Below are 22,618 nucleotides of genomic sequence, written 5' to 3' on the forward strand. Positions count from 1 at the left end.
TGCGCACCAGAGCTCGCCACCAGGTGGCGCCCGGCGCAAAGCCAAGCCGCTGCCTGGAGCCCAGCTGGCGTGTGCAAGCAGCGTGTGATTTGCCGCACGTGTGCTCGGCACACGTGTGTGACTCCGGGCCATGGGGCTCCGCGGAGGGGGGGCCTGTGGATCGGGGGCACCGGGGCTGCGGGGGGTGGGGGGGGCTTGAATAGCCCTGGGGCTAAAGTCACTCGCTGCAGCGAGGGCCGGTGCAAGGAAGTTTCGCACCCTAGGCGAAACTTCCACCTTGCGCCCGCCCCCCGTCTGCCCCGAGACGCCCCCCCCCATCCCCGTGGCAGCTCCCCCCCCCCCAGCTCACCTCTGCTCCGCCTCCTTCCCCGAGCACGCCTCCCCCACTCGAATTCAAACAGCTGATTGGCACTGCAAGCCTGGGAGGCGGGAGAAGTGGAGCAGCGACCTCGTGCTCGGGGAGGGGGGCGTAGGAATGCTGTAAAAAAAATTGGGGGCACCGCTTTTTGGCACCCCCAAATCTTGGCACCCTAGGCAACCACCTAGTTTGCCTAAACGGTAGCACCGGCCCTGGCTGCAGCCCAGCCTGGTGGGGGGAGCGGCGGGGAGAAACTCCCCCCACTCCCCGGTTCCCAGCCCCCCACTCAGAGCATCCTGGAGTGGGGGAGATAGCCCCCCAGAACCTCCCAATACGTACAGCCACCCCCCATCTATCCGGCCATCCATCCTATCCCCATCCACCCCCATCTATCCGGCCATCCAGCCATCCATCCTCACACACACCCCAGCTGTCTATCTCCAACACTACCCTCCATCTATCCGTCCATCCGTCCATCCATCCCCAGACATTACCCCCATCTATCCCCAACAGTACCCCCCATCTATCCGTCCATCCGGCCCTCCATCTTCACACACCCCAGCTTTCTATCCCCAGACACTACCTCCATATCTATCCATCCATCCATCCTCATACACCCCCATATCTATCCATCCATCCCCAGACATTACCCCCCTATCTATCCATCCATCCATCCATCTATCCTCATACACCCCTCTATCTATCTATTCATCCCTATATGCCCCCTCTTTATCTATCTATCTATCTATCTATCTATCTATCTATCTATCCCCATACACCCCCTCTATCTATCTATCTATCTATCTATCTATCTATCTCCATACACCCCCTCTATCTATCTATCTATCTATCTATCTATCTATCTATCTATCCCCATACACCCATCTATCTATCTAGGACACCAGTGACATTGCTTCTACCGTCTCCTTGCCTTCACCCACTAAATGACCCTGAAAATCCCCCCCTCCACCTCCCAGCCCTTAATGCGCCCACACCCCGTCACCTCCCTCTGATTCGTGCCTCATTTGAATGCCATTTGCATAATCAGCGCTGCGGCGATTAGAGAGCAGATTACCAGGCAATTTCCAAAGGAAAATAAAATCTAAATAAAGTCATTTGCACCACAGTGGGGTTAGTATTAATTGGCTGAGAGCAGCGGGGTCTAATGGGTTAGAGCGGGGGGGTGGGGGGGGCCGGGAGCCAGCACTCCTGGGTTCTGTCCCAGGCTCTGGGAGGGGAGTGGGATCTAGTGTAGGACCACCCAGAGGATTCAGGGGGCCTGGGGCAAAGCAATTTTGGGGGTCCCTTCCATAAAAAAAAGTTGCAATACTATAGAATACTATATTCTCGTGGGGGCCGCTGTGGGGCCTGGGGCAAAGTGCCCCACTTGCCCCCGCCCGCCTGGGCAGCCCTGATCTAGTGGTTAGAGCCGGGGGCTGGGTGCCAGGACTCCTGGTTTCTCTCCCCAGCTCTGGGAGGGAAGTGGGGTCTAGTGCATGGAAAGATGCCAAAGCTGGGGCAGGGGGGTTATGGGGCCTGTTCATCCCTCAGCCTGTCCCCTGAGATGGGGCAATTGGGGTTCATCCAGGCCCCCCACCCCCATCCCCAGATCAAGCCTCCCAGGTGTACTGGGAGCGAAGGACCTACCCAGGGACCTCAAATTGACCACTCCTCTGACCTGTCCCCACAGGACCTTTTACCCTGCTTCGCTTGCCCCGTGTGACCTTTGACCCCAGGCTTTGTCTGTCCTTGTATGACTTTTGATCTCTGATCCCAATGTTTAGCCTGTTCCTGTATGACCTTTGATCTTTGACCCACATGCTTGATCTCCCCCTATAGGCCCCTTTTCCCCTGTGCTTGACCTGCATCTCCATAAACTTCACCCTTTGACCCCTAGCTCTAGTGCTCTTGGTCATATGGCCTAGGCCAGTGATACCCGGCCTCGGGATGACCCTTGACCTATGACCCAAGACATTGACCTGGTTGACGCCACTCCTGTCATGTGACCCTTTGATGCAATTGTATGACCTTTGCCACATGAGCCAAGGCAAATGGGCCTTGACACATGACCATATGACCTTGGCCGGGTGCTAGGATGGTGGGATTGTGTGTGTGTGCGCACCACCACAAGTAACACCAAATATCAGAAGTGACCCTTGACCCTTTTGACCTTTGGTGTGGCTTGTGGTGGTGGGCACACAGGGGGCAGCTCCAGGCCCCAGCGCACCAAGCGCGTGCCTGGGGCGGCAAGCTGCGGGGGGAGGCTGCCGGTTGCCGTGACGGTGGCAGACAGGCTGCCTTCAACAGCATCACATGACCTCCCGCAGGCACACCGCCGAAAGCCACCTGACTGCCACCCCTGTGGGCACACACCCGCACACAGACAACTCGGACACCAGAAGCCAGGGAGCTCACACACACACACACACACACACACACACACACGCATACCCCTCTTCTCTGCCCTCACCCCCTTTCCCAGCTCCAGGTACCTGGGAAAAGCCAATTAATTAGTTGACAAACAACTTCCTAATCGTATTAAAAACCATTTTCCAGGCTTCTAATGAAAAGCGTTTGGAGGGAGGAAAACGCAGCTCCGGAGCTAGTTCTGTCCAAGGGCCAGAGGGGAACTAGTTGAAACAGCTTTAAAGTGTTTACACGGGGATTGTTCAGGTGGTGCTGAGACGCAGCACAGCGCCCCCTAGCGCCGCCTTGGGGCATCGGGACCAGCCCTGACTGCCAGGGGAAACACCCCGCCCACCCACCCACCCACACCCTGCGGCACAGCGCCCCCTAGTGCCACCCAGGGGCATCGGGGCCAGCCCTGACTGCCAGGGGAAACACCCCGCCCGCCCACACACACACACACACACACACACACACCCTGCGGCACAGCGCCCCCTAGTGCCACCCAGGGGCATCGGGACCAGCTCTGACAGCCAAAGGAGAGCCCCCATCCCTCCCCCTGCAGCACAGCGCCCCCTAGCGCCGCCCTGGGGCATCGGGACCAGCCGTGACTGCCAGGGGAAACACCCCCCTCCTCCCCCCACACACACACCCTGCAGCACAGCACTCCCTAGCATCACCCACGGCATCAGGGCCAGTCCTGAGTGCCCAGGGAGATTCCCCATCCCGCCCCCTGCAGCACAGCGCCCCCTAGCGCCGCCCTGGGGCATCGGGACCAGCCCTGACTGCCAGGGGAGACCCCTCCACACACATTCTGCAGCACAGCGCCCCCTAGCGCCACCCGGGGCATCGGGACCAGCCCTGACTGCCAGGGGAGACCCTCCACACACATCCTGCAGCACAGCGCCCCCTAGTGCTGCTCTGGGGCATTGGGGCCCACTCTGACTCTGAGAGTACAGCACCCCCTAGTGACCTGCATTAACATTTCCCCGCCGTGGCCTCCCATCCAAATCCCAGCCGTGACCGTCCCTGCTTAGTGCAGAGTTGCCCTCACTTTGCAGCCCGGGCACCAGCCAAACACATGTCCCGGCAGGGCTCTCTGACCGCCCCGTTTCCCTCCTGTGCCCGACCCCCCCATCTCTTCCCGCCTGCACTCAAAGTTCCCCAGACTCCCGGCTCAGTCCCCCGCCCCCTTCCCTGATCTCCATTTGCTTTTACCTAGCCCGGGGGGTTCCCAAACTTCAGTGCACCGCGACCCCCTTCTGAAAATTACTGCACGGCCCCAGGAGGGGGGACCAAGGCCTGAGCCCACCCAGGCCCGACCATCAAGGGCTTCATGCCCGGGTGGGGGACCTGTAACCTGAGCCTCCGTGCGCCAGGCTGGAGCCAAAGCCTGAACCCTCGGTGGTGGGGCTCGGGCTTCAGCTCCGGGCCCCGGCCAGTCGAACGCCAGCCCTGGCGACCCCATTCAAACAAGATTGTGACTGATTCTGGGGTCCCGCCCCACGGTTTGAGAACTGCTGACCTAGATCACGATACGGTGTGATCCCAGGACCGGCCTCCTAACTCCACGTGCCAGAGGAGAGCTGCACAGCGGGGGAGCCGGGCTGAGGGGCGTCATAAACGCTCGTGCGTCAGATCGTCCACCAGCCAGAGGACATCCAAGTTTCATTCCTTAGCAGCGTTCACAAGGGCCAGGAGTCCAGGCCTCTGTTCACTACAGCGCTGACTCCAAGGAACGACGGCTGATTGACCCCAGCTGGGGGTCCGGCCCCATTGACGCCAATGGAATTCAGTCCAATCAGCACCCGCCAGGAGGTGGGCTGTGTGGGGAGGGCAAGCTGGAGGGTGTGGGGGGGATTGGGGAGAGATCCCCACCCAGGGCCAGCCGGTGTCCTGCCCTGAGGCTGGATCAGAGCTGGTGCCCCTAGAAGGGAAAGGCCCCATGTCCCATTCCCACCCCACTGAGCCAGCCAGTCCCGTGCCCTGGGGCTGGATCAGAACCAGCGCCCCCTAGAGGGGAAAGGCTCTATTCCTCATCCCCCCAAGCCAGCTGGGTGCAGGTTAATGGCGCCCCCTAGAGGCGACCCGCCACCTGCCTCCCGATGAGCAGAATTACCAGTTTGCAGATGGGGGCAGTATTTTGATTCAAAGAAAAGGGGCAGAGAGCTGGCTCGCTGCCCCCAGAGCAGGGCGACAGGTGGGCATGGTGTGGGGGGGGGACGGTAGTAAATGAAGTTAAATACCCTGGTGTCACCGGGAAATTAAGAACTTATAAATCACCCGGACAGGAGCTGGTTAGGGACAATTTTCTTGCTGTCAGGTCCCTGGGCACATGATGTATTGGACAATATTTCCCCTGCCGCGTGGGGAGGAGGCGGCCTGGAGAGGTTGCCATAACAACATAATTTTTGTAAGTTTTATCTATATTCTCCCCCCTCCCCCCCACAGATAATATATATATATTTGGGGTGACATTTCAGAGCAAGGAATCTGATTGCGGCTCATTTCCTTAGTACAGAAGAAATCTGACAAGCAGGTCAAGGAGAGAGACTCGGCGGCTTGGGGGGGGGGGAGTTTGATACAGTGTGTGTGTGTGTGTGTGTGTGTGTGTGTGTGTCCCTGCTGCCCCCTGCTGGAGGGGACGAGCCCTGCAGGGCAGCAGGGATACACACACACACACACACACACACGGGATCCGGGCCCTTTCTCGCCAGCGCTCGGATCCGGTGCACTGGAGTTGGATAGGAAATGACTGGGTAGCCCAGGAAGATGCCAGGGGGTTGCAGGGCATGGCAGAGAGACTGGAGTGGGGCGACCGAGGGAGCGAGAGAGAGAAACCACATAAGTGAGCCGGAAGGATTTAATGAATGAATGAAAAAAGTGACTGGAAGAGAGAACGAATGGATGAAAAAGTGAGGGACAGAGTTTCCTCCCTCAGTATATGAGCAAAAAGGGCTTTTTCTCTCCATCCTTCCATTGTCTCATTCTGTTCTTTCTGGCGGGGCGGGAGGTCCAGTGACCAGAGCAGAGGGGCTGGGAGCCAGGACTCCTGGGTTCTATACCCAGCTCTGGGACAGGAGTGGGGTTGAGTGGTTAAAGAAGGAGGTTCTGAGAGGCAGGATTCTTGCGTTCTGCCCTGACTCAGTTTCTCCATTTATAGCTAGCAACATTTTCCCCTCGAGGCAGCAGTTTATGACTGTTGTGTGCAGTGCTGGCAAGGGGCTGGAGGGACGTCAAAGGTTTATTATTATCATTTTACTAGCAGTCACAGCGTTGAATATTAGCTAAACTAATTTGCTTTTAATAGACAGAACTATTAGATGGGAAACTGTCCACGACACACACAAAACAATGGGACAGGTAGTGAATAACGGGAATTGGGATCGATGGATCTATCCATCCCTATACACCCCCTCTATCTATCTATCTATCTATCTATCTATCTATCTATCTATCTATCTATCTATCCCCACACACACCCTCTATCGATCTATCCCCATCCACCCCTTTTATCTATCTATCTACCTATGTATCGCCAAACACCCCCTCTATCTATCTATCTATCTATCTATCTATCTATCTATCTATCTATCTATCTATCTATCTATCTATCCCCATCCACCCCATCTATCTACCTATCTATCCCCACACACACCCTCGATCTATCTATCCATCTATCGTTCTATCCCCATCCACCCCCTCTATCTATCTATCTATCTATCTATCTATCTATCTATCTATCTATCTATCTATCTATCTATCTATCTATCTGCCAAACACCCCCTCTATCTATCTATCTATCTATCTATCTATCTATCTATCTATCTATCTATCTATCTATCTATCCCCATCCACCCCATCTATCTACCTATCTATCCCCACACACCCCCTCGATCTATCCATCTATCGTTCTATCCCCATCCACCCCCTCTATCTATCTATCTATCTATCTATCTATCTATCTATCTATCTATCTATCTATCTATCTATCCCCAGACACCCCTCTATCTATCTATCTATCTATCTATCTATCTATCTATCTATCTATCTATCTATCTATCTATCCCCATCCACCCCATCTATCTACCTATCTATCCCCACACACCCCCTCGATCTATCTATCCATCTATCGTTCTATCCCCATCCACCCCCTCTATCTATCTATCTATCTATCTATCTATCTATCTATCTGCCAAACACCCCCTCTATCTATCTATCTATCTATCTATCTATCTATCTATCTATCTATCCCCATCCACCCCATCTATCTACCTATCTATCCCCACACACCCCCTCGATCTATCCATCTATCGTTCTATCCCCATCCACCCCCTCTATCTATCTATCTATCTATCTATCTATCTATCTATCTATCTATCTATCCCCAGACACCCCTCTATCTATCTATCTATCTATCTATCTATCTATCTATCCCCAGACACCCCTCTATCTATCTATCTATCTATCTATCTATCTATCTATCTAACCCCAGACACCCCATCTATCTACCTATCTATCCCCACACACCCCCTCTATCTATCTATCCATCTATCGTTCTATCCCCATCCACCCCATCTATCTATCTATCTATCTATCTATCTATCTATCTATCTATCTATCTAGTTTGTGGCAGGGCTGAGCTGTGGCACCTCTGGACTCGCTGTGTCAGTTATGAAAGTAAAAGAATTGCTTGAGCGCTGGCGGCTGTCTCAGTACAAATGAAGCCTGCATCTGTCTGTCTATTCCTCTACATCCCCCCACCATCTCATTTCGTTATGTGCGCGACCCTCAGTGCTCTAAGATCTGACTGACAGCCGGGTGAGCCGTTCCTGTCAGGGCCGGCTCCAGTGTTTTTGCCACCCCAAGCAGCCAAAAAAAAGAAAAAGTCATGATCAGCAGCAACTCTACCACCGCCGCTTCGATCTTCGGCGGCAATTCGACGGCAGGTCCTTCCCCGAGAGGGACTGAGGGACCCGCCGCCGAATCGCCGCCAAACAGCTGGACATGCCGCCCCTCTCCGTTGGCCACCCCAAGCACCTGCTTGCTGCGCTGGTGCCGGGAGCCGGCCCTGAGCCCTGTGCAGTGTTGTTGTGTGGCTGCTCCTCAGCTGCCCCACCCCAGAGGTGGCTGCATCTCAGTGCCAGAGGAGCTGCCCCCTGTGGTGTGGTGGTGGGGCTGTTCCCCAGCGACCCTGCCCCATCTCTGCTCTAGGGAACCCCCACATGAGCTTTGGAAGGAAAGGAGACTGTCTGCCAGGCCCCCGTACTCGTTAGACTCCGACAAGGAGAATCTGGTCAGGTTGGGGTGATCGATGCGCGAACCTGTTTGCTAAATGTCTGTTAATTAGAATTTAGCCTGTCAATAAAATTACAGCTTTGAATAAACACCCAGCCCTGATCTACGGCTTCCCCACAGCCAGCAGGACAGTTATTACACGTTCGATACGGATTAATAATTAAGTATTTAAATTATTGTTCTTCCCGAGGTTTAAGCAAAGTTCCCACCAGCCCAGCAGGTGGCTGGCAGGCCGGAGTAGATATGTGCTCCAAGCCGAGACAGACTCTTTGGGAAGAATTATCCCCACTATGGGGAGGGGAGTGGGGTCTAGTGGTTAGAGAAGGGGGTGCTGGGAGCCAGGACTCCTGGGTTCTATCCTAAGTTCCCTGTAAGCTGTGCGGCCGTGCAGCAGGCTATCAAGGGCCGTGCAGGTGGGGAGAGATATCCCTCCCCCGGCCCAGCCCTGCCGGGGCTGGCTGCAGCGCCTCTCACCTGGCCCCGAGCTGCTGCGGGGAGAGAGGGCTGGGAGAAGAGCTCTCTCCCGGCTGCAGCCCTGGGGCAGCCTGCACCCCAGAGCCATCGCCCCAGCCCTGAGCCCCCTCCCACACTCCAAACCCCTCGACCCCACCCCCACCACACATCACCTCAATGTTGGTTCACATAACAAAATTCATTCCGCACATGGATATAAAAAATTAGAGAGAACAATTCTATTCCTGGCTCAGGGAAGGGAGTGGGGCCTAGTGGTTAGAGTGGGGGGGCTGGGGGCCAGGACTCCTGGGTTCTATCCCTGGCTCAGGGAGGGGACTGGGGCCTAGTGGTTAGAGGAGGAAAGGATATCTCTTATTTCTGCATTGTCCCCTCCCGGCTTGCTAACTGCACCTGAAACACGTCCAGGATGATGCATGTCAGGGCTGTCGCCTCCATCTGTCTCTCTCCCTGTGGACGCTGCAGCCTCATTGATTTTTGCCATCACCTCCCACCTCCCCTCCCAGCGCTGGCAGGCGGAATCCTTCACTGGGCCCGTCAGCACCAGGAGCTGCTCCCGCAACGCCCAACCCGGAGAGGATCTAGCTGCACGAGTGTTCTTAGCATTACGGTAGCGCCCAGGAGTCCAGCTGAGACCTGTACCCTATTGTGCATCAGAGCCAGCCCTCACTGCCAGGGGAGAGCCCCCACCCCGCCCCCTGCAGCACAGCGCCCCCTAGTGCCACCTGGGGCATCAGGGCAGCCCTGACTGCCGGGGAGAGCACCCCATCCTGCTCCCTTCTAACCACTAGACCCCACTCCCCTCTCAGAGCCAGGGACAGAACCCAGGAGTCCTGGCTCCCAGTCCCCCTGCTCTAACCACTAGGCCCCACTCCCCTCCCAGAGCCAGGGACAGAACCCAGATGGCTCCCAGTCCCATCTGTTCAGTGCAACCCTCCCAAACGGACCCAGGAATGGGGGCGCTCCCCCTGCTGCGGTCCCAGGGCAGGGTGTAGAGGTCGGGGCCTGGGATCACGCGGCTTTGACTGACCCCGGCTCTCAGCCGCCCCGATCAATAGGCTCAGAGAAGCTCATAAACCACCAGGGAATGGACCAGGTTGTAAATTGGCCCATTGATTTCTTATTGCAACCGGCCACGAGGCAGCGAGACCGAGGGGGAGCCGTGGAGATTCCTGCTAGTGGTTAGAGCAGGGGGGGCTGGGAGCCAGAACTCCTGGGTTCTAACCCCGGCTCTAGGAGGGGAGTGAGGTCTGGTGGTCAGAGCAGGCGGGGGCTGGGATTATGGATAACAGCTGCAGTACAGTGCTAGGTACACCAGCCTATGTCCGGGGAGCGTATGTGGACGGGGGACTCTATCCACCCCTGTACACTCCCCACACACACCCCTGTACATCCACTCCTGTACACCACCCTCCATCCATCCCCACACAGACCCCTCTATCCACCCCTGTACACCCCCCTCCATCCACCCCTGTACACTCCCCACACACACCCCTCTATCCACCCCTGTACACCCCCCTCCATCCACCCCTGTACACACCCCTCCATCCATCCCCACACACACCCCTCCATCCATCCCCATCCAGCCCCCTCCATCCACCCCTGTACATCCACCCCTGTACACCCTCTCCATCTGTCCCCATACACCCCCCTCTACCCATCCCTGTACACCCCCCTCCATCCATCCCCACACACACCCCTCTATCCACCCCCATAAACCCCCCTCCATCTACCCCCGTACACCTCCCTCCATCCATCCCCATAAACCTCCTCAATCTACCCTGTACACCCCCCTCTATCCATCACCGTACACCCCCTCCATTCATCCCCGTACACCTCCTCAATCTACCCCGTACACCCAGCTCCATCCATCCACACACACCTCTCTATCCACCTCCATACACCCCCCTTCCATCTGTCCCCGTACACCCCCCCCATATATCCATCCCCATACCCAGCCTCCACCTGTCTCTCCCCAGCCACACCGCTCTAGCTATGATTTTCTATTTTCCTATTGATTTATGGCTATTTTTTCATTTTTCTCCATTTGTCTCTTTCATCTCATCAAGCCCCTTAATCCCGTTAATCGAATTGATTCATCCAGAAGGAAACCAGCTAATTTCCACTGCCCCTCTGATCTAAACTACGATTTCACCTCGGCGGATACCCAGCTGCAGCCTTTTCAATTACCCCGTCTAATCTGTTCAGTGAATCCGTCGAGCCGTCGGATCAAAATCATGAAAACGTCCAATCTGATACTGTGTAAGGCATTTAATATAATCCTGATAATCTATTCAAAAATCTGTTACATCTTTGTAATCAAATGCGATTTTGTTAATCCGTTTAATCTAATCCATTAATCTGTCTCGCTTACATTTTCTACTCGCTGTCTGCTGCTGTGTCTAAAATGTGCATCACAGAACTGGGAAGCAGGACTCCTGGGTTCTCTTCTTGACGCTGGGACAAAGTCCTGATGACCACCAGACCTCACTCCCCTCTCAGCGCTGGGGATAGAACCCAGGAGTCCTGATTCCCAGACCCACCCCCCTGCTCTAGCCACTAGACCCAACTCCCTTCTCCGAGCAGAGTCTAATGTGTCCCATTAAAAGAACTAAAGTGACTCTTAAAAAGCTGGACACTGGACATTTTTTTGTTTCTCTCTTTTTTTTTTTAGGAATTGGTGTGATCCAAAAAGTGGGGGGGGGAGGGCAGAGGGGTTCTAGGTGTTGTTCTGGATTCTTTAGTGCCTTGAACAGATCTAAAATTTGTGACTCATAGATTTTAAAGCCATAAAAGGCCTTTATGAGCCTCTCGGGTGACCTCCTGTATAACACTGACGAGAGAACCACACCCAATAATTCCTAAATCAAGCCCAGACCTTCTGTTTGATCTAGAGCACAATTTATGATCCACATCAGTCAAAAAGCCCTTCATTCTAGACTTCCTGTCACCTAGAACCAACTGCATCCTGCAGGGTATTAGAACTATTGTTGCATTGACTGAAGCTAGAATGCAGAAATTGCGCTGAGAATAAAGATCCTGATGTCTAGTCAGAATGAAACCTGGAACCCAATGTATTCAGAATCACTATGACTTGTGTTAATATGGAATCTAGAAGAAGTAGCACTTTCAAAGAAAAATCCAATGTTCTAAACCATCTGGAAACTAGAATCTATGTCATTCAGAAGGGACTAGGCTTAATCTAGAATATAGATGTCTCACTGCTCTAAAAGAAAGATTTTATATTCTAGATCATCTGAAATCTTGGAACCATGTCATTCAGAAGGGGATTAGAGCCACTGACAGCTTGGATTGATTTAGAACCCTGGAACTACCCAGCTCCAACAGAAAAATCCTGCATTCTGGATCAAATGACCACTAGAGCCCACATTGTTCTGCAGAACAACAAAATCCCCCATGTCTTGCATTAGTCTAGATGTCAGCCACCTTTGAAAGCAAACTGCAGATGTTTCTAAATTCTAGATGCTTTCAGTGGATATTTACAAAATTTCTGGAACCTATTTGATTACTGAAGACCACAAACAATCCAGAACATAAGTTGTTTTGGCACTAGTTCTTCCTCATCCAGATTAGTTTTTATCTCTGTACTTAGGTCTGGAGTTTATCAGGAGTTTTTGGCTACAGTCTCTCCTGCAATTGTCTCTCCTCAAATCTGGGTCATCTAGAATGCCTAGAATTCTAAAGAGGATACCAGTCACAGCTGTTGTTCAAAGTGGTCCTGTACCAGTTTGAGAGAGAGACGCTGTCTAAAACTGGGGGAGTTCATTGTGATGGAGAAGCTTCTAGATTCTAGATACATAAGAAGAGGTTGTTTTTGTAAAAGAAGCTCTTGGCTCCGGCTCCAAAATTGTCAAGGGGTCTAGACTCCACAGCCAGCTACAGACTGGCAGGTAGAAATCTAGAACCCATGGGATGTTGCTGGGTTTTAAAGCACTCAGAGACCTGGCACCTATGAAATTCTAGAATCAATAAAGAATCTGGAACCTACATGTTCACATCATGATCTTAAAAAGGAGAGATATCTAGAACCCATGAAACCAGCTAGGAGTCTAGCACACATAGGGTCTGTGATGCATGGCTAGAAAGGGTTAAACATCCCACAAAATAAATAACCCACAGAAGACATGTGGGGAGATAATGTATGAGTAGGGTGGACAATGTAATCAACAGTCCCTGTCTATGCTCTATTCTGATAATTTAGGGGTCAAAAGAACATCCTAGCATGTAAATTAATTGTAAACATGGGACAGCTCAGTATTCATCTCTCTTTGAACTGTACTGTGAATGGTGGAGGAACAAGCAAATGGCCTTATGGTAATTTGTATAGGTAAGTACCGGTGATGGACCTCCTTCAAAGTCATCCTAATGACCTTTTGTTCCCTGGGGAACTCCAACTTGTCAAAAGACATGAAACTGTATAAAAGAGTCTTGGGTCCTGATTCTGTCATCTCAGAGCTGCTTAGGCTTCATCAGGGGAAGTTTGAGTTCCAAGACTGAGGTCCCAGTTATGCTGGGACACCCTGAATGTGAGATTTGGACATTGGACTATGACCTATGCTCTGAATTCTAAAGGAACTCTTTGTAACTACACAGCTCCCCATCCCTGCTGTGAATCTGCACCTCAGGGAATTGAACTCAGGTCTGTATGTGTATAGATCTTTTAACCAGACTCTCTCTCTCTTTTGTTTTTTAATACACTTTAGTTTAGTGAATAAGAATTGGCTGTAGCATGTATTTGGGTAAGATCTGAAACATTCCTTAACCTGGGCGGTGATGTGTCCGATCCTTTGGGGTTGGTAGAACCTTTTCTTTTAATGATGAAATAAGATTTACAAAAATTTTCATCATATTTGATGTGGGTACCTGGATGGGGGCCTGAGGCTGGGTCACTTTAAGGGAACTGTATTGTTTCGACGTCTGAGTAACCAGTGAGGTAATAAAGAAGCTGTTTTATGCTGGTTTGGTGAATCTAAGTATTGGAACATCCACCAGCTTTATGGGGATTGTCTGCCCCATTCTTTGCAGTTCACCCTAATTGAGTGACCATAGTTGGCCCCCACTGGGACCCCGGTCACACTGGCCTAATCGTGCTAGGATACATATTACCACAGCTTAATTTGGTTTTTGGATCAGAACCACACACGCTTGTCAACATTTAATTTTGATATTGGAGAGTTTAAGGGTTAAAAATCAGTTAGAGTGAGTGACCCCTGATCAAGATCCTGACAGAAAAAGCCTTGAAGAATTGGGCTTAGGAGAGGGCTGTATTTTAAGCAAAAGGCCCCAGAGCAGGAACTGAACAATCTGTTAATTGCCAGGGATAAGGAAGCAGACCCAGCGAAAACGCTTGCGGTGAGAAACCAGCAGCTAGAACTTGAACAAAAGCAAAAAATTGCTGATCTGGAAGGAGAAGTTGCTGAGAGAGAACGTCTGTGTTTTGAACATGAACAGAGACTGGCAGATAGTCGATTGCAGGAACTAGAAGTTAAGGCAAAAGTGGACAGACTTAAGCTCCAACTCCAGAGAATAAAGGAACAACAGGAACTGTCTCACCCTGAAAAACCAGCTCCTCTCAACAACAAAGGTGGGGATAGAATCTATCCAGTTTGTAACCATGTTGGTAGGTTGTTTGACTCTAAGCAGTTGTCTGTGTGTAACCAAATTTACCCCAACACTGTCACCTTTTATGTAAATGCTTTTACTGTGAGCTCAGGTGAAGGTGACCCCATAACTTGTGCAGAGAATGTAAAAGTCAATGGGAAAAGCTGTTTAGGGCAAATTACAGCTTCTAACATCACTCTTGTTCAAACAGATTTTGTCAAAGAGGAAGATTATTTACCAAATCAGAGTGTGAATATTGTGATCCTCTATAAGTTTACCGTACGTTCGCCTTTACCCAGAATCCATCTGGACTGGAATGGTGTTAAACATGAAGTTATCGCTGGTGTAAGGAAGTTATTGTCTAAGGATCTTTTGTTTGGAGATGATATTAAAACCTTGTTCAGTCAAGTTGATGATATAAACCAGTCACAGGAAAGAAATAATCCTCAACCTGTGTCCACTAGGGCCAAGGATTTGCCTACGGAGGGTTTCTCCAAAGGTTTGTCGGAGGAAGATGGCTGTTTATCTGTGCAAAGAAGCAGTGCATATGTGGAAAAAATTCCTAATTCTCTGTCTGGTATCTCAGAAGTGAATCTGCCATTAGATAAGGCTCAGGAAGACGTTTCTCTAGAGTAAATTAAAGTTGTTGATCAGGTTAAAGCCCTAACCGAGAAAGAAAAGGGTAAATTTTGTATGGGCGATGGAACGTTGGCTAGTAAAGCTTGGGGAAGTCAGCCTGGCCCAGGTAAAAGTGATGAGCTTACAGTACCTCAGTGTAATAAGACACTCTTTGTGGAAAACAGCAGCTTATCTGTTAAGGGAGGGGAAGGCAAAGAGAGTTCAGATGAGCAGAGGCAGCCTTGGGAGCTGATGGCTTTGTCTAATCAGCAGTTTGGGAAGGGAAGGACAGTGGAACATGAGTATCCCTGCACCTTACCTGTTACCAGTGTGGAGAATTGTGACAGTGAAGGAAATGTTCCTGTGTCTGTCAGGGGCAATGACTTGCCTATGAAGGGAGCTACCCCAATCTCCAAGCAATTGTCCGTGAACAGCCATGTGTGCTGGGACAAGGGAAATGAGATCCCGAGCTGTGTGTCTGTTAAAGGGGAATGTTCCTCCAGCTCTTTTCTGTCTGTAAAGCAGACAGAAGAAGCCTGTCAGCCTACAATGGTTGTAGATTTATCAGTTAACCCAGAGCTGATTCTGGATACAACTAAAGCCCAGGAAGGAAGTGGTCCTGAATTTGTGTCTGCTAGGGATGATGATATTGTACCTAAGTTGCATCCGGTTAATGTCATAAATAGCTCCCAGAGACCAAGTGATTCAGGTGCTTCTATTTTGCCTGTGGCTAGTGGGTTGCTGGGTAAAGTTATGACAACCTTGTCTGATCAGGGTGATATCAGAGCCAGGGCACAAGAAAAGCATGACAGTGATTTGACTATGTGACCCACTGACAGTGTGGAAACGTGTAACAAGGACCCTCATTAGCACTACAAAAAGTAATTTTCCCTCTGTTGCTATTCACCCCTTCTTCTCAACTGTTGGGAACATCCACCCTGTTTGAATTCACCTCATTAGCACTGACGCCCCCACACACACTTGGTAAGGCAACTCCCATCTTTTCATGTGCTGTAATATATATACTGCCTGCTGTATTTTCCACTCCATGCAGCTGATGAAGTGGGTTCTAGCCCACGAAAGCTTATGCCCAAATAAACGCGTTAGTCTCTAAGGTGCCACAAAGACTCCTCCTTGTTTTTGCTTCTAATCTTGTGACTACGAAATCCAGCAGTTTACCTGAAAGGGGGGGTGTGAAAATCCTCCTGATGGGCCACAGGTGATTCTGCATTTAAGTGAAACCTGGAAAGAGTCCGTTGTTGCTCAGGAAAATGTTCCTTTAGAGCAGTGGTTCTTAACCTTTCCTGCAGCCTGCACCCCTTTGGGTCTCAAAAGATGTTCTCGTGCACCTATCAAAAATCGTTGAAGTAGGTCAGTTCTTTAAACCTAGATATATTTTTTGTTTGTATATGACAGTCATCGTTAACAAATGTATAACGTTAATACATACATAGGTTTGATGAAACAAAGGAGTTATACTTATGTGCCTGTGCTTAATTTGTGTTTTCGATGATTTACCTTCTAAAAAAATCTGGCATGTCTCACACCCCCAGAAAGGGCATCTTGCACCCCCAGGGGTTGTGTGCACCCCAGGTTAAGAACCACTGCTTTAGAGAAAGCCCAAGGTGACCAGGAAAAGGGCAGACTTTCTGTGACAAATGGGTTGGTGCTTAGAAAGATTCCTGAAGAGAAAAATCTTCAGGGCACTTTTTGCCGCAACGGATGGGTGTGGACGCGGTTTGACTGAGTTAACTCAGGGTGAATCACCGCATACAGAAAGCAATGGTTTGTTTGCGAGACTTGCTCCAGTTCCTTACTGCCAGAGTCTTTCTGAGGTGTAGAGATCCACTGACTTTGCTTTGGAAAGACCCAGCATGGAGAGCTTTGAAAAGATTTCAAACGAAATAAAAGTGGTTAGGGAATTTAAACAGCCCTATACGCTTAACCAGCTTGTTGGGGAGACAATGTTGTAGGAACATTAATGTCTCTATGATGATTCTTTAAGTAAGCAGTCTGTGACCCAGGTACTGAGGAAAGATGGGGTTACGGGTTACTGGGTTACAAGGATGCAGGAGAGAGCAGACAAACCCTCATCTCTAGACACTTTGGATATGACTTGGAGTCTTTTAGGGGACTTGACATCTGATTCCACGTGGAAGCAGAGGTTGGTAAGGGAAGGCCAACAGAACCTCGAGTCTAACATGCTTGTGAAAATGGATGGTATTTCTTTAAGACAGAGGCCAGCCTTGGAACTGGTAATGCTTGAGGATCTGAAAACTAGTAAACAAGCTAGTGTCTGTGCTGATGCCAATTACCGGACGGACTGGGGGGAGAAAGACTTGCCCATGGCCACTAGCAAAGAGGACGCAGCCAGCCAATGGACTCTGTTAAGCAAAATTTTGACCTTACTGGACAGGGAGAAAGGGAAAAAGTTGATCATGCAAATAAAAGCCACAGGTTAACCCTCAAATACCGAAACCCCAAGGAAGTGGTTAAACTGAAAGCCCGTGTTAAGGAAGACCCTGAGGTCAAGAAAAAGCTACAAAAGTTCAAAAGGGATCTGGGACAAGCTGACCTAAAGAATGATTTGTCTAACCCAAAGGCCTGGCGTGACAAAAATGATTGTAAATGTTCACATGTGATAGAACTGATGTTGTTGCTAATGATTGTAACTAACTTGTCGCTGATACCAAGAACTGTAACAATGTACAATGTGCAGGGTTTTTTGGAAAAGCCCGTGAGCGTGTTGGGGGTGATACATAAGAACTCATTGTGTTGTAAAAGCCTTCATGGTTAGACTGTTTCATCACATGACAACACACACTACGTTAAACGGTCTGGTGATGCTGATACCCCACAGTTACTGCCTGTACCTAATCTTGAAACTTTCCACAGCAGAAAAACCACTACAAGCGTGAACTGCTGTGCACAAAGGGAAACTGAGGTACAACACCTCACAGCCTTCATGGCTGGATGCCAGAGTAAGTGATCTCTGAAGAACATTAATGGCTATGTTAAGTTAACACATAGATTAACCCTGGAATCACTAAAGTGTTTCCCAAAGTATGGGCTACGTTTTTAACTTGGGCCAAAGCATGCATCAAGAATTCGACCTCATGAAGAATTCAATATAAACACAGCTCATATCAATGTTGGAAGGTCCTTAAGATGTATCCGGGAGCTCTAATTTCACCCTTCCACACCAGTCTCACATTGGGGGTGTGACACGTGGCTAGAAAGGGTTAAACATCCCACAAAATAAATAACCCACAGAAGACATGTGAGGAGATAATGTTTGTGTTTTTGTGTATTTACATATGTATGAGTAGGGTGGACAATGTAATCAACAGTCTCTGTCTCTGTCTCTGTTGTATTCTGATAATTCAGAGCCCAAAAGAACATCCTATCACGTAAGTGAATTGTAAACATGGGATATCTCAGTATTCATCTCTCTTTGAACTGTACTGTGAATGGTGGAGGAACAAGCAAATGGCCTTCTGTTAATTCGTATAGGTAAGTACTGGTGATGGACCTCCTTCAAAGTCATCCTAATTCCCTTTTGTTCCCTGGGGAACTCCAACTTGTCAAAAGACATGAAATGGTATAAAGGAGACTTGGGTCCCGATTCTGTCATCTCAGAGCTGCTTAGACTTCGTCAGGGGAAGTTTGAGTCGCAAGACTGAGGTCTCAGTTATGCTGGTAGGCCCTGAATGTGAGATTTGGACATTGGACTATGACCTATGAACTGAATTCTAAAGGAACTATTTGTAACTACACAGCTCACCATCTCTGCTGTGAATCTGCACCTCAGGGAATTGAACTCAGGTCTGTATGTGTATAGATCTTTTAACCAGACTCTCTCTCTTTTGTTTTTTAATACATTTTAGTTTAGTTAATAAGAATTGGCTGTAGCATGTATTTGGGTTAGATCTGAAACATTCCTTAACCTGGGCGGTGATGTGTCCGATCCTTTGGGGTTGGTAGAACCTTTTCTTTTATATGATGAAATAAGATTTACAGAAATTTTCATCATATTTGATGTGGATACCTGGATGCGGGTGTGAGGCTGGGTCACTTTAAGGGAACTGTGTTGTTTGGACGTCTGAGTAACCAGTGAGGTAATAAAGAAATTGTTTCATGTTGACTTGGTGAATCTAATTATTGGAATATCCACCAGCTTTTGGGGGTTTGGCTGCTCCATTCTTTGCAATTCACCCTAATTGAGTGACCAAATTAGAGGATTGGGCCAAAACAAATCTGATGAGGTTCAACAAGGACAAGTGCAGAGTCCTGCACTTAGGATGGAAGAATCCCATGCACTGCTACAGACTAGGGACCGAATGGCTAGGCAGCAGTTCTGCAGAAAAGGACCTAGGGGTTACAGTGGACGAGAAGCTGGATATGAGTCAACAGTGTGTCCTTGTTGCCAAGAAGGTTAACAGATTTTAGGATTGCCAGCAGATAGAGGGACGTGATTGTTCCCCTCTATTCGGCATTGGTGAGGCCTCATCTGGAGTTCTGTGTCCAGTTTTGGGCCCCACACTATAAGAAGGATGTGAAAAAATTGGAAAGAGTCCAGCAGAGGGCAACAATAATGATTAGGGGCTGGAGCACGTGACTTATGAGGAGAGGCTGAGGAAACTGGGATTGTTTAGTCTGCAGAAGAGAAGAATGAGGGGGGATTTGATAGCTGCTTTCAACTACCTGAAAGGGGGTTCCAAAGAGGATGGATCTAGACTGTTCTCAGTGGTAGCAGATGACAGAACAAGGAGTAATGGTCTCAAGTTGCAGTGGGGGAGGTTTAGGTTTGATATCAGGAAAAGCTTTTTCACTAGGAGGGTGGTGAAGCACTGGAATGGGTTCCCTAGGGAGGTGATGGAATCTCCTTCCTTAGAGGTTTTTAAGGCCAGGCTTGACAAAGCTCTGGCTGGGATGATTTAGTTGGGGTTGGTCCTGCTTTGAGCAGGGGGTTGGACTAGATGATCTCCTGAGGTCCCTCCCAACCCCGATATTCTGCGATTCTCTGATTCTGTGACCATAGCTGGCCCCCACTAGGACCCCGGTCACACCAGGGTTTTAAATGGTGAGTGATCTAGAACCCATGTGCTTCTAGACTGAACTAGAAACCATTAAGTTATTGAGCATTGTGAGATCTGGGACATGCACAGTTCTAAGAAACAGTAAGGAATCCATAACCCATTAGATAGCATCAGGGTTTTAAAGCATGAGTGACCTAGAACCCATTAAACCAATCATAAAACTAGAACATACAGAGAAATTGTGGGTTTTAGATGAGCTAAAATAGGTTGGGAACTCATGAAGCTATAGGACAAAACAGGAAGCTAGAACATACAGGGCTACATCAGGAGTTTAAAGGGGGAGATATCTAGAACCCACACTGTTATAGAACAAATTGAGAATTTAGAACATATGAAATCACACCAGGGGCTTGAAGGGAGATGAACTAGAACCCATTGTGTTCTAGACTCAGCCAAGAACCATTTGGATTTTTGTGAAAGCATCAAGAAATCTGGGACTGGTGACATTTTAGAACATGCCATGATTCTAGAACCTGTGGCATCACACCAGACTTTCTGATGCCGGGAGAGCTAGAGGCCATTACGCTCTGCATCAATTAATCTAGAACCCTGGGTTCTAAGCTCCCTGACCCTGAATCCAGAGGCCCCATAACTTGGTCAGGCAGCTCCAATTTGCCAGCTGCCACCCCGGAGCTCTCATGGGAGATAGCGCCATTGCCGCTGAGGTCTTCAGCAAAAGTCTCCCGAAGCATAGCAAGCAGGGACATCTTGAGCACCTGCTGGAACCGTCGCCCCACGAAGAGGTAGAGGACGGGGGTGAAGCAGGCGTTGAAGCAGGAGGTGAGAGTGTAAATGACCAGGATGATGTCCAACTCCTGCCCGTCTTTGAAGAACTTCAAGCCATGGTAGAGGTGGTAGGGCAGCCAGCTGAGGAAGAAGGAAACCACCGCAGCCACCATGACTTTGAAGGGCTTCCTGCTCCGTGCCAGCCCCTTCTCCTTCATCTCCAGCCCCACGCAGCCATAGCATCCCGCGATGGTGCAGAAGGGCAGCAGGAACCCCAGCAGGAACCGGACCATGAGGACGGCTAGGTGGATCCGTTTCCCCAGGTCCTGCGTCTCGGCTCCGTTCCAGACTCTGGAGAGGGTGTAATTGTTGATGCAGATGATTCTTTCCCCATCCACCATGCGGGTCTCCCGGAAAGCCAGGTAGGGAGTGCTGAGAGCTAAGGAGACCAGCCACACGCCCACAACCAGCTTCCTGACCTGGGGCACGGTGCGGTGATGCCGGCACCAGATGGGACAGTGAGTGAGGATGTAGCGGTCCAGACTGATGAGGGTGAGAAGGAAGACGGAGGTGAACATGCCCACAGAGATGCAGGCATTCAGGAGCTTGCACATGGCCGTGCCGAAGACCCAGTGGAAATCCAGGAGGAGGTAGACAGCAAAGAAGGGGATCAGCAGGGTGAGGAGGAGGTAAGAGGAGACCAGGTGGAGGAACACGAGCGTAGTCACCGTCCTCCTCATCTTCAGCCCTAGCACCCACAGGTACAGCCCGTTCCCCACCACACCCACCAGGAAGGTGGTGAAGAGCAACGTGGCCACAGCCAGGTGAGTGGCGCTCACAGCAGCTGGGGTCTGGCTGGAATTTGCCCCAGTGGTTGGTTGGATAGTCATGTTGCCTCGGTCCATAGTGCCCTGGGGAGAAACAGAAGAGGGGTTAGAAGGGACAACAGAGGAGGGGAAAAGGGAGAATGGAAGACAAGGAAGGGAGAAATAGAATCATAGAATATCAGGGTTGGAAGAGACCTCAGGAGGTCATCTAGTCCAACCCCCTGCTCAAAGCAGGACCAATCCCCAACTAAATCATCCCAGCCAGGGCTTTGTCAAACTGGGCCTTAAAAACCTCTAAGGATGGAGATTCCACCACCTCTCTAGGGAACCCATTCCAGTGCTTCACCACCCTCCTAGTGAAATAGTGTTTCCTAATATCCAACCTAGACCTCCCCAACTGCAACTTGAGACCATTACTCCTTGTTCTGTCATCTGCTACCACTGAGAACAGTCTAGATCCATCCTCTTTGGAACCCCCTTTCAGGTAGTTGAAAGCAGCTATCAAATCCCCCCTCATTCTTCTCTTCTGCAGACTAAACAATCCCAGTTTCCTCAGCCTCTCCTCATAAGTCACGTGCTCCAGCCCCTAATCATTTTTGTTGCCCTCCGTTGGACTCTTTCCAATTTTTTCACATCCTTCTTGTAGTGGGGGGCCCAAAACTGGACACAGTACTCCAGACGAGGCCTCACCAGTGTCGAATAGAAGGGAATGATCACGTCCCTCAATCTGCTGGCAATGCCCAAAATGCCGTTAGCCTTCTTGGCAACAAGTGCACACTGTCAACTCATATCCAGCTTCTCGTCCACTGTAACCACTAGGTCCTTTTCTGCAGAACTGCTGCCTAGCCACTCGGTCCCTAGTCTGTAGCAGTCCATGGGATTCTTCCGTCCGAAGTGCAGGACTCTGCACTTGTCCTTGTTGAACCTCATCAGATTTCTTTTGGCCCAATCCTTTAATTTGTCTAGGTCCCTCTGTATCCGATCCCTACCCTCCAGCATATCTACCTCTCCTCCCAGTTTAGTGTCATCTGCAAACTTGCTGAGGGTGCAGTCCACGCCATCCTCCAGATCATTAATGAAGATATTGAACAAAACCGGCCCCAGGACCGACCCCTGGGGCACTCCGCTTGATACCGGCTGCCAACTAGACATGGAGCCATTGATCACTACCCGCTGAGCCCGACGATTTAGCC

The 22,618-nt window shown here is 50.3% G+C and overlaps 1 protein-coding gene across 1 annotated transcript; it reads right to left on the reverse strand.

Annotated features, from left to right (window-relative positions):
- Nucleotides 1–18,074: 18,074 nt before the first annotated feature.
- Nucleotides 18,075–21,515, reverse strand: LOC101948490 (probable G-protein coupled receptor 33). Its single transcript, XM_065574144.1, has one exon. The coding sequence runs from the start codon at nucleotides 21,501–21,503 to the stop codon at nucleotides 20,409–20,411; it is 1,095 nt and encodes a 364-aa protein (XP_065430216.1). The 5' UTR covers nucleotides 21,504–21,515; the 3' UTR covers nucleotides 18,075–20,408.
- Nucleotides 21,516–22,618: the final 1,103 nt, after the last annotated feature.

Source organism: Chrysemys picta, chromosome 20, assembly GCF_011386835.1.
Source record: "Chrysemys picta bellii isolate R12L10 chromosome 20, ASM1138683v2, whole genome shotgun sequence".
NCBI lineage: Eukaryota > Metazoa > Chordata > Testudines > Emydidae > Chrysemys > Chrysemys picta.